General features: G+C 40.0%; 1 protein-coding gene across 1 annotated transcript in view; it reads right to left on the minus strand.

The window, feature by feature from the left end:
• The window catches only part of fubp3 (far upstream element (FUSE) binding protein 3), a 28,321-nt gene that overhangs the window by 14,407 nt on the left and 1,431 nt on the right, over nucleotides 1–12,483 (minus strand). Inside the window, exon 2 of the mRNA XM_085359794.1 lies at nucleotides 805–916. Coding sequence (XP_085215920.1) covers nucleotides 805–916 — 112 coding nt within the window. The remainder of the gene's footprint in view (nucleotides 1–804; nucleotides 917–12,483) is intronic.

Genomic DNA, 12,483 nt, shown 5'->3' on the forward strand with positions numbered 1-12,483 from the left:
AACCAGAAAACATATCTGTGAATTTTATGCTGCCAACATATGAACTATACACTCGCTGGCCATTTTGGTAGGTACACATGTTCAAATGCACCTAGATGCAAATGGGCCTCCAAAGGAAGGCATAAATTAAGATTTACTAATGTGTGCAGTGATGCGTCAACTTTTGAGGACTCGCAAGCACATGCTTCAATCCACACCGGAATAAATACTGATCATTACGCACAATTTATAAAGTTCGGCTTCACAAATTAGACAAATTCTCCTTTTAAAAAGCTTTGTCTGAATACAAATGTTTAAAAATACACTCCCTCACTTACAAAACCTTAAATGTGTGCGCATGAATTGCCTGATAGACACAGATGTCATATGCCCATGTGGGGTTTTAAAAAGTAATTTTACACTTCCAGCGTTGCATAGATCCACAAATGTAAGCTGCGTTCATGTGCTAGTGTAAAACTGGGACGTCTGGGCTATTCTTGCATTTTATTTTGTTTTATTTTTCTCCAAATAAAGTGGTTGTTTCTTCAGTTCACTACTTCTTCAGCTACCAGATTGCAGAGCACCTTTTAGATGTGGTGTTAGTTCATGGATGTGCAGATGACAAATCTGCAGCAGCTGTGAGTGGCCATCATGTCAGTATCAAAATCTCTGAGGAATGTTTTCAGTAACGTTGAATCTCCGCCATGATGGATTGTGGCAGTTCTGAAGTCAAAAGTGGTTCCAAAGTGTACCTAACAAAGGGGCCAGTGAGCACGTATGTTATAAAATATGCGGCGTGTGCGCGTATATATCCTGAAGACTCACCTCCATTGTCTAGTGAACGTTTCTGGCCTCCAAAGCCATACATGGAGGGGTCCAAGACTGGAGATGAACTGTTCATATTGGGCATCTGGTCTCCTCCCATCTTGGCTGTCATCTGCGGACAAAACAGCAGATACATGATGATACCCTTTCAACATACACTTCCTTTCCAACACATAATCTTGGGCAACCTTTTATAAGTGTGACACCTCGTCTTTCCTTCTTGCTTGATTTAAAGCATCAGCTCTGGAGCAAAGTTTGGTCTCTCTAGGGTGTTATCTATTTGACAGCTGCAATCTGTGACAGTATATATATTCAAACGACTGATCGATGGTGATGCTTTCCTGGAAACATCTGTCACATTCTGGTTCTCACTGGCTCAAGTTTTCAAGCTTTCATCAATAAATCATAAAGATCAGAGTACATTGCAATATCACAACTGACAAGATATGTCACAACAGCTACCTAAAACACCGACAAAGACTCCCAGGTCCTTGGAGCGAAAACTGAATCTCTTTCAAAGGGCCGGCTAGCAATTAATTAAAGGACCTAATGTATAACACACAGTGACTAAACCAAAAAGCAAACAGCAACACAATTTCACTGCAATTATATACAACGCAGGGTTCTGCTTAACCAGCGGCCTGACAGCCAGCATAAATGTCAGGCAATTTTGGTCAGCTGCTGGTCCAGATGCACTTCCAAAAAACCCAAAGATCAAAAATGATACAGCATTGACAAGCCATTGACCAGGTGTTTGTGACACTGCCTCCTGGTGACAGTAAACAGCTACAACAGATAGAAGAAAGTACAAAGCCGTCATTGGTTGTGCACTAGGGCTGCCACAAACGATTATTTTGATAGTCGACTAGTCACCGATTATTTATGCGATTAGTCGACTAATCAGATCATCATCCACTGGACGTAAAACTACAGCTTATTGCACCAGCAGCATCTGCTCTTATATAACTATCATTAGCTTACAGCTTTAAGCTTTTAAGGTGCTAACTAAAAATAAAGACAAGATGATAGTTTATTGAATTTTAATGAAATTTGCAGATTGTTTCGGTAAAGTATAATAAACTCCTTGCTATCTAAAATATAACAGGACACCGGAGTATATTCTCCAGCATCTCACACTTCTGATGATCAGCTGTCTGCTTGACGTTTATTCAGCTGTGTAAAAACTATAACTTTAATCTCAGCCAAACCGATTTACTCAGGAACAAATAAAATACTAAAAATAAAAAAATAAAAGCCAAACAACAACATTTTTAATTTATCTAAGTGACTCATATATATTTAACCTGAGTCGCGAAAGACGGCGGTGGGTTTGAAAACAATTTGCCGGGAGTCCGGTGTTCTCACGGCGCTAGTGACCTAGCCCCCGGCTAGCTATCGAGCTAGTGGGTAACAGATGTCTCCGAAAACGTCGGAGCGCTTTTGAAAATATGTGGTGTCCTGATAAACTGAGCCGATATTTGAGGTTTACACAGCTACATTCTCGCCTGAAAATATGTTAAACGTTTATTTTGTGACCCAGAAAGAATAATAAGAGTAATATTAAAACTAACTAGCTACCGCCATTGTTGGAAACTAAGCTGGGCCGCGCTATGAATTCTGGGACACAGCTGCTTCTTCTTCGGGGTTTAACGGCAGCTGGCATCCTTGTACATGCTGTGCTGCCATCTTCTGTTTCAGTCCGTTATTACACTCTTAAATCCTGCTATTATTCCTGCGTCTTTTGCGATCTTACAAAGCTTCAAACGACACGTCGACTATTAAATCAGTCGTCGACGATTTTGATAGTCGACGTAATCGTGACTAGTCGACAAATCGTGGCAGCCCTATTGTGCACAGGACTTTAGTTTGCTACTGATCTCCAAAATTGAAAGGCTGTTGGGGAAAACTGTTGACACCACAATATCCCCCACACACAAATCATGCAACTTGCACCAAACAGTTGCACATTCAACTTTTCTTTATTTTTTCAGTTTCTTTAAATTATAATATAATTCAGGGAAATCTGGCAAATAAATATAGCACAGAATATCTAAACCCCCCCCCCCAAAAAAACATAACGAAACAATACGCTCAGCTTTGACCAGCACTTGTTTTTAAATTACCAAACAAGCTGTAAGGCTCAGCACTCCACGTTAGCAACACAACATTTGTTTCACTACCCAGTTTTCTTGTAGTGATGGAAAGTGTTCGAGCCCATCTTTAAAGTACAAGTAGAGTGCAGCTATTTGCTTTAAAGCTCAACTAAAAACTGATTTAAAGCCATTTCCAAATCAGCCACTTGCCTAAATTAGATGCTTGCAATGATCGACATTTAAATCTTCTTGTGAGCACCGGCTGCATCTTCCATTCCCCCATTATATCTGCAACCTCTCCTTCCATACAAAAGTATTGAATTACAGGAAATTACACTGAATTGCCATATGCGCCTGACTGGAATTTCTTCCCCGATATGAAAATATAGTGATGGAAATTAGAGTTTCCCATCACCTTCAGGGACAATTATCCACTTCATGAAGTGAGAGGCCTGCAATGGAAATAAGGAGGCATAAAGGGAAGCAGGTGTGGGGTTGTTTTTTTCCATGGTGATGTGGCATTTAAGTACATGTGTAACAACACAAAAACACATTTCTGTATTAAGAAGAAATGTGAAATGCACATCTTTTCATCTCAGCTGATTTTTTTTCCCGCATGGAGAGAGGCTGAGCTTTTCGAAAACCATCTCTACAAAGTCCTAACTTTGTATTTTAGTAACTTTCACTGTGAGAAATCATTTTAAAAGTAAACGAGACAAAGCAGAGATCTTCATTAACCTAAATGTAGTTTCAAATAAAAGCAGAAATTCTTCCCTTGTGTAGAAGCATCTAGGGCTGAACGATTATGGAAAATAATCTAATTGCGATTTTTTGCCCCAATATTGCGATTGCGATGCGATATGCGATTATTTTTTAAGGTCTTTGTCTTCTGTATTATTAAACAAAGACAAGCAATACATCATATAGTATGGCCAATACTATATTACATTAATTTTAAACTGTTCTTTCCTGGAAGACAGACCTCTGTTATGATGACATGAGGTGATGCATGAATTGATGACTGACATTTTTATTTAACTTCTTCAATCACAACAGTATATTTGAACATACACAATAGTTTATTTTTAGCTTACAAACATCTGAGCATAAAGTGCTGACAAGGAACCCTGGTGTAAACATTAAAATGAAAGTCAGTGCAATGTGCAGATTGCAGAAATATACATAAACAAAATCAGTGGCTTTACCACACTCAGTTTTTCGACATCTGTGAACTACTAGACAGTCATTCAATTAAAAAATAATATTAAATAAATAAAACTAATAAATAAAAAATGCACACATCTTACTGATCTCTGCAGTCAGTAACATTACACATAAAGTGCAAACATAATAGCAATTGTATAAACACACACACAAACACGCCTTTAAAGTTTAAAGGCGTGAAATTGGACGGTCTAGCCTTCTGATTAGCTAATCAGAAGGCTAGTTCTGATTAGGGCTGCCACAAACGATTATTTTGATAGTCGACTAGTCACCGATTATTTTTGCGATTAGTCGACTAATCAGATCATCATCCATTAGACGTAAAACTACAGCTTATTGCACCAGCAGCATCTGCTCTTATATAACTATCATTAGCTTACAGCTTTAAGTGTTTAAGGTCTGTGCTAACTAAAAATAAAGACAAGATGATAGTTTATTGAATTTTAATGAAATTTGCAGATTGTTTCGGTGAAGATTAATAAACTCCTTGCTATCTAAAATATAACAGGACACCGGAGTATATTCTGGAGCATCTCACACTTCTGATAATCAGCTGTCTGCTTGACATTTATTCAGCTGTGTAAAAACTATAACTTTAATTTCAGACAAACTGATTTACTCAGGAACAAATAAAATACTAAAAAAAAAAAAGCCAAACAATAACATTTTAAGTTATCTAAGTGACTCATATATATTTAACCTGAGTAGCGAAAGACGGCGGTGGGTTTGAAAACGATTTGCGGGGAGTCCGGTGTTCTCACGGCGCTAGTGAGCCTAGCCCCCGGCTCGCTAACGAGCTAGTGGGTAACAGATGTCTCCGAAAACGTCGGAGCGCTTTTGAAAATATGTGGTGTCCTGATAAACTGAGCAGATATTTGAGGTTTACACAGCTACATTCTCGCCTGAAAATATGTTAAACGTTTATTTTGTGACCCAGAAAGAATAATAAGAGTAACATTAAAACTAACTAGCTGCCGCCATTGTTGGAAACTGCGCTGGGCCGCGCTATGAATTCTGGGACACAGCTGCTTCTTCTTCTTCTTCTTCTTCTTCTTCGGGGTTTAACGGTAGCTGACATCCTTGTACATGCAGTGCTGCCATCTTCTGTTTCAGTCCGTTATTACACTCTTAAATCCTGCCACTTATTCCTGCGTCTTTTGTGATCGTACAAAGTTTCAAACGACGCGTCGACTATTAAATCAGTCGTCGACGATTTTGATAGTCGACGTAATCGTGACTAGTCGACAAATCGTGGCAGCCCTAGTTCTGATTAGCGTCACCGCTGTCTCGGTGGAGTTTAATAAACTCGGCCGTCTGCTTCTTGCTATCTAAAATATAACCAGACACTGGTGTAAATTCTCGACTGTCTCATACTTCTGTTTAATAAGTTTTCTGTTTGACGTTTAGTCAGCTGTGTGAAAACCAAGGAGGAACCCACCCGGGGGATTAATAAAGTTTTATTTTATCTAATCTAATAACTTTAATCTCAGCCAAACCGATTTACTCACGACCAAACAAAACACTTAAAAAAGCCCAACAATAACATTTTTAGGTCGTCTAAGTGACTTATATATTACGTTTAACCCGAGCAGCGAAACTCCGCAGCGATCTGAAAATGATGTGCCGGGAGTTGTGCCGTTCTCGGCCGCATCAGTAACCCTCGAGCTCCCGGCTAGCTGTCGAGCTGGTGGGTAGCAGACGCCTCCGAAAACGTCACTTTTGCAAATATGCGATATCTTGATAAACCGAGCAGATATTTGATGTTTACACAACTACTTTCTCGCCTGAAAATATGTTAAAAGTTTATTTTGTGACCCAGAAAGATTAGTATGAGTAATTTTAAAACTTAGTAGCGGCCGCCATTGCTGGAAACTGGAGTTTGGCTGGGCCGCGCTATGAATTCTGGGATATGGTAGGCCACGAAGGACACACCCGACCCATCCTTCAAATTCGGGGAAAAGGAGGACGCATTTGTCGGCTACATTCGGAGGAGTCTACGAATTTGGACAGCCTTCGGCGCGTCGCTGTGACGTAATCGGTCTACAAATGCGGCCTCAGGAGGATGCAGCCCATGAATTTGGACATGTCCAGAGTATAATCGCAGCCTTTGCGGTTAGAAAATTGCACTTGATCATGTCGCGATATTATCGCAAATGCGATATATCGTTCAGCCCTAGAAGCATCCCAGCTGCAATGATGTCCCATGTGGAAGACTGCTAACTGGTTGATAAGTGGGCCAAAATAGGGAAGGGAGTGACAGCGGAGTTACCAGGAACAGGAGCCATGCAAAACCTATAACCAAGAGTGTACCACACATCGGTCGTACCACATATTTTTGACACTGCCCCTTTCTGACATCAGACGCTCTCTGCAGGTTGATGAGCAGTCTGAAGCTGTCCACAGACCTCCACCATTGAACTACAATTTCCCAATCAGGCACTCAACACTCACTTTTTGCTCACGTAGAACGGGGTGATGAACAGGCTTACACGCTGTGTAATAAATACTCACAAAGAAAACGGCGGCCTTTACAACTTATGTCTAAAAATGTATAGTTTCATGCATCGGTTAAAACACTGACTCCAGCTACATGACGCGCAGCTGGAAACACTTCCCGCAAGTCGAGCTGCCCGAGATTCACAGAATTTACAGAAAAAGTTACATTTTTGTGATTTATATCGTTATCGGGACGATATAATTCTTATATCGGGATATGAGATTTTGGTCATATCGCACAGCCCTAAACTCACACATAAGGCACACTGTCGATTTTTGAGAAAATGAAAGGATTTTAGTGTAAGGTTATAGTCCGAAAAATACGGTATACGAGTTTTGTAAGGTAGTTTGTTTCGGGGCAGGAGATACAGCACGCAGTTTCACACACTCTTCATTTTTCACTTTATGGCGCTGTAAATGGTGAAAATACTAGTAGTGCTAGCTGCACGGCGTCAACACGTTAACGAGGTAACCGCTAACCGTAACGCTAACACGTTGACGCCATGCAGCCCCGCACACGGGGCGATCCGCGGCAACTCGTTAACGGAGATTTGCCGTGTTAATACAGTTATGGCATTAACTTCATTTTAATAACGTTAACGCTGCAGCACTAAAATAGTAATCTCCAAATTTTTTTTACCGACCAGCTCCTCTTTGATAGCTGCCGTGTCCATCTTGTCGTTACCTGCAGGTGAAGCGATGGGGGAGGGGGAGTTGTGCTCAGTGAAGGAGAGAGGCGAGGCAGAGTGACGCAGCGTAGAGACAAAAGAGGCAAACATGCGGCTCCACAAGTATAATTATAATGTAACATAGACTATATCGATATAAACGATATCGTCACATCTCTCATCTCGTATAAAAATATATCGATATATTTAAAAACTCGATATATCGCCCAGTCCTTGTGCCATCATCATAGCGGTACTAGCAGACTGCTAAATAACTACATAATTCAAAACATTTTATATTTATCCAGCAAAAATTAAGGCAATTTAAACACCAGCAATTGCTACATGCTGCATTTATACAGGAGCTGACTCAAACCTTATTGTAAAAGTAGAAAAGCTTCAAGTTTATCACCTTTACCACATCCGTCTATATGAATTTGTTCTCAACACTGCGGATACTCTCAGTTAAGCTACTGTTCCCCTGCTGCTCTGTACTGCCTGACCCCCCACCACCACCACCCGTTAACCTGCAGCTGTGGGTCAGGAGAGCAAACTAGTGCAAGTTAAATAATGTTAGGGGAAAAAAGATTTAACTGTGGGCAGAGGTGTAGATTAATTTATCATTTGCCCCCCCCTTTCTGACTTTTGGACTCCTGACATTGAACAAATGTAGAAATCTACATCTATGATGCAAGAGGTTGACAGGCATGCCATCTCATGGATGGTGGCTCACTGAAGGGTACACACTTCATATTCATCAGCAGAAAGCCTTCTGTGTCCAGTGAGGCCATAAGGCAAACAGCACTGCAGCCTGGCCTGTCCTCCGGGTTTCACTTCTTGAATGCAACCTTTGCAGAGCAGCTATGCAAAACAAGAAAAACTGCTACTGTCAGTCAGGTCTCATACTTTAATAAAAAACAAATGTGTTAAATGTCAAATACTTATTTAGGGATTAAAATGGCTTAACAACACTGAGATAATGGGAAATAGGGGGCTTATTGCAGAGGTGAATTAGACTAGCAATTTAATGTGACTTGTTGTTGTTATGGCTCAAGACCATTTAATAAAAGCAGAAAGTAGGAAATGTACGGCTGAGCCATTTCGGCTCCAAGATTTAAATGTCAGTCACTTTCAGCAGCTGCTCCCAAGCAGGGACAAACAGGTACTAGCTTTAGCTGCATCAGAGGGAACTTAAACGACACAAAAAAACAAAAACCGTACAACACTAATGCCACATCAATGTCACATGATGCACAAAAAAACAAAACAAAACAGAAAACGATGGGATGACTTCTCTTTTCTGTCAAGTATGTGGTGCCACTTAAGGGAACTAGTGTAGCGAGTCAAATCTGCAATTTAGGACCAGCCACAAACAAAATGTGGCAGAGACGAACAGATTATTGGTGCTTCATTCAACTGTTTATGGCTCTCTGCAATTAATCACACAGTCAAATCTTTTCTTTCATATCTGTTAAGCTACATGTACACGGTCTACTTCTGGATTCTAACAGAAAGATGGCAATAATTTAGTCTGTGGTTTCACAATAGTGGTCCTATGCTAATAGTTAAATATTCCCTGTATTTTTGAGGAGCTGTGTGAAACTTAAGTGTTTTAAATGTGCCTGAAATATAGTTTACTTTGTGCCATGTACATTGTAGCAAACAGAGGATCAGATTAGTGTAGCTCAGCACATGGCCTTAGTTGCTTGGTTATATTCCAGTATATTGAGAAACTGGTGCCATACATCCACCTTTAAAACAAACACCAAAACATCAAAATAGTGCTAACTGGTGCAGTTACGCACAGTTTTCAACATTTTACTCAGTTCCACTGGGTTATTTGCAACTTTCGTTCACAGAAACCTAGAGGGACATTGGCTGCATTGCTGGTGGTGTTGTAACATTTTCAAACCGGTAACTCTTGTTGTACATTAAAGGAATCTTACTATGGTACAAGAAATCTCTGTTTCTTTGTGTGCCAGTGACTAACTGTGCCAAGCTTGGTGTTGAGCAACTACGCTTGATACAGGTATGTCTTAAGCTGAAGGTTTTTATTTACAGATTATCTTATCCTAGCAACCACCTGGCAATAAACTAAAATGGCCTATGTTTTTCCATTCATATACCTGTAACACCTTTAATTTAAAATAAATAAAATTACATAATTTCTTTTATGACATTTTATGAACATTTTCATATTCACAAAAATTCAATTATGAATAATATACGAAAGCAGGAATTAGGGCTGTGTGATATGACCAAAATCTCATCTCCCGATATAAGACATTTATCGTTCTGACTAGGGCTGGGCCATATCATACCGTTCACGGTAATACCGGTGTAATGTTGGGCAACGATAAGAAAATGAAATATCGCGATAGAATATGTGTAAAACGCGCATGCGCAGTGCCTTTGTTTACATACGCACATGGCTGCGACGCAGAATGAGAAGAGCGAAAGTGGATCGTTAAATGAAACGGATGAACCAGAATTGGATTGTAAAAATGCTGGAGCTTCAGTGGTGTGGAACTGGTTTAGCTTTCGTCCGTCAGATACACAACAAAGCACTATTTTTGGTAGCGCATGCTAGCGGGCCGTCGTTATTACAGTGTTTTTTGGTAAATACGGCACACTTCAAATCAATCCTTTGATTTTTCTGAAAATCGACAGTGCCCCTTATAATCCCGTGTGCCTTATGTATGAGTTCTGGTTGTGTTTACTGACCTCGAAACGATTTTATGTGCTACACGGCGCTCGAAAATCTGTCAAATGTTTTAGTACGACTTTGCTAAGCTACGAAGCTGCACCGCTTGATGGAGTGTCGGAGCATTATAGCTACCGTAGTCAGGAGCTTCGCGGAGTGATACGTACTCTGCTTCAACATAATATTACCGTATTGTGTGTATATAACTTCTTTTTAAGTTTTGTGGATATTATACATGGTTATGCTGAGGATATGTCGGCCAATTTCCACTGGAAATGCCTTTTGGTTAAACTATCAGCAAGGATTTGCATTTGCAGTGCAAATTTTTTATAAAATTTTAATGCACTTAAAAAGCTGCTTGTGTAAGAGCAAAATACATTGATGGGGTTTTTTTTGCACTAATAAAGTTGAGGAGTTGTAAAGTATTTTGTCTAGTGTTAATTATATCGTCAGTTATATTGTTATCGCAAATTTTCAAATTATATGGTGATAGATATTTTTGGTCATATCACCCTGCTCTAGTCCTGACAACGATATATATCACAAAAATTTTACATTTTCTGTAAATTCTGTGAATCTTGGGCAACTCGACTTGAGTGAAGTGTTAATGTGTGCATGGGCGTCGTGTACCTGGAGTTGAGTGTTACATAAGTAAAAACGGCCGCAATTTTCCTTGTGAGTATTTATTACATGGCGTGTTCTAAGGTCTATTTTTTAGCACTTGACGGCTCTTTTTAGCTGCTCATCCGTAAACACTCTGTTATATTAAATATAAGATAAAGAGAGAACTTTAAGAAATTCTACAGTGACCATCAAAACGATGAAAAAATATTTTGCGACACCACGAAACAAACGATAGCGTAAAATGAAACGATAGACGTTTTCATATCGTCATCCAATATTTATCATTATATTGAACAGCCCTAGCAGGAATTATACTTTACATGTCCGCAAGTCAACTAGTGATGTAAATTTCATCAATGTACTGTTAGCGCGAGGGCCCCTGTAGATGTCCGTGTGCCAGCCGGTTTCTTTTGCCCGTGTGAACTCGCACGCAGAGAATTTACATTACAATGCACCAACTACGCAGGCTCCCCAGGTGGCGGAGTTTAAGTGTATGGCAAAGTATAACGGGAATGATTATTCTGCCATCGGGTCCCTAGCTGTCCATGTCTGCAACAGAGTATAATCTAGGCTTAAGATGCCATAAAGTTGCCGAGCAACGATGTAGCAACCGGATAAAAAAAAAATACCCATTTTTTAATCCTTTATGCATCTACACCACCTTAAGGAAATGATCCTATTGTTTTAGTTTCAGGACAACATTTCTTTTCTATCCACAAAAGCTAAATTATACATGATATAACATTGCCCTGTTGCTGATAACCCACTTAGCAAAGGTCTAAAATGGCCCATTACTTGTATGCATGCATCTATAACACCTTATAGAAGCATTTTAATTGTATTTTCACAGCCAACAGAATGAATTGGCAAAGCAATATACCAGCATGTGGACATACTAAAAGCTACTTTTAGCTACTTGCTTTTTACAAGAGGGCTCCACGGTGGGTAGCTCCATACGTTTCATCTGTCAGATTTTCTCTTTGTTTTTATATTGCCCTTCCAGAGACAAAACCTTGGGATCAGCACAAGGATTTCTCACTTGTGAGATGACTGTTCAGACCACTACGCTACAAAGCCACTCAAAGGTGTACGAGTAACAATAGTACATTTAACCAAGTAGTATTGTTAATGTTGACTACGCAACGACCCTGGTTGACTGGCCACATGCAAGCCCAAGTCCACAGGCAACAAAAGTTGAATAAACAATGGAAATACAAGGAAAACCTTCACAACGGAAATTTTTTCGGGGGAGACAATCGCACATCGCAGGTTTTCCTAATATCGTGCAGCCCTACAGCAGAGTCGTACTAACAGCATTATAAAAATCATGCAATCAAAATGCACATTACTTTGCATCTTTTTTCCCACAACACCAATAAATCCTGTTTCTTTAAGTGTATTTAGTTTGTTTTCGTTTCTGCTGCTGTTCCGTCACATTAACGTCTCCCCAAAAGCACTTTGTAGTGCTCTAGTCAACTTCTAGTCAAACTTTAGTTATGTACACACTGGAAGCGATTTGCAGTGATGTGGTGACCAGAGACTATAGAATGTGAATGACATTTTTGATTTGATGAAGCAACTAGGGGCAAAATAACTGCGGGCAAGGGGGGAATGGGCGCGACCTGAGATCAACAGTTCTCAACTTCCAGATGAGTAACTGAAGCAACCGACTGATGTATGACTTGGTAGTGGGTCACCTAGGCACCAGAGCCTGGAATGTCTACAACTGACCAGCCATCAGCTTCAAAGCAATGTGCGATGAGTGAATAGCTTTCGGTGTCTATGCAGCTTTAAAAAGGGGTAATCCAGGTTCATCTGATCTGTGTTGTATGTGGTGTCTACATGTACTCAAGCTTAAAGTACTTTTAAA

The sequence above is a fragment of the Diplotaxodon limnothrissa genome, linkage group LG7 (genome assembly GCF_057381915.1).
Source record: "Diplotaxodon limnothrissa isolate DT_005_m linkage group LG7, D_limnothrissa_male_GT1.1, whole genome shotgun sequence".
Classification (NCBI taxonomy): domain Eukaryota; kingdom Metazoa; phylum Chordata; class Actinopteri; order Cichliformes; family Cichlidae; genus Diplotaxodon; species Diplotaxodon limnothrissa.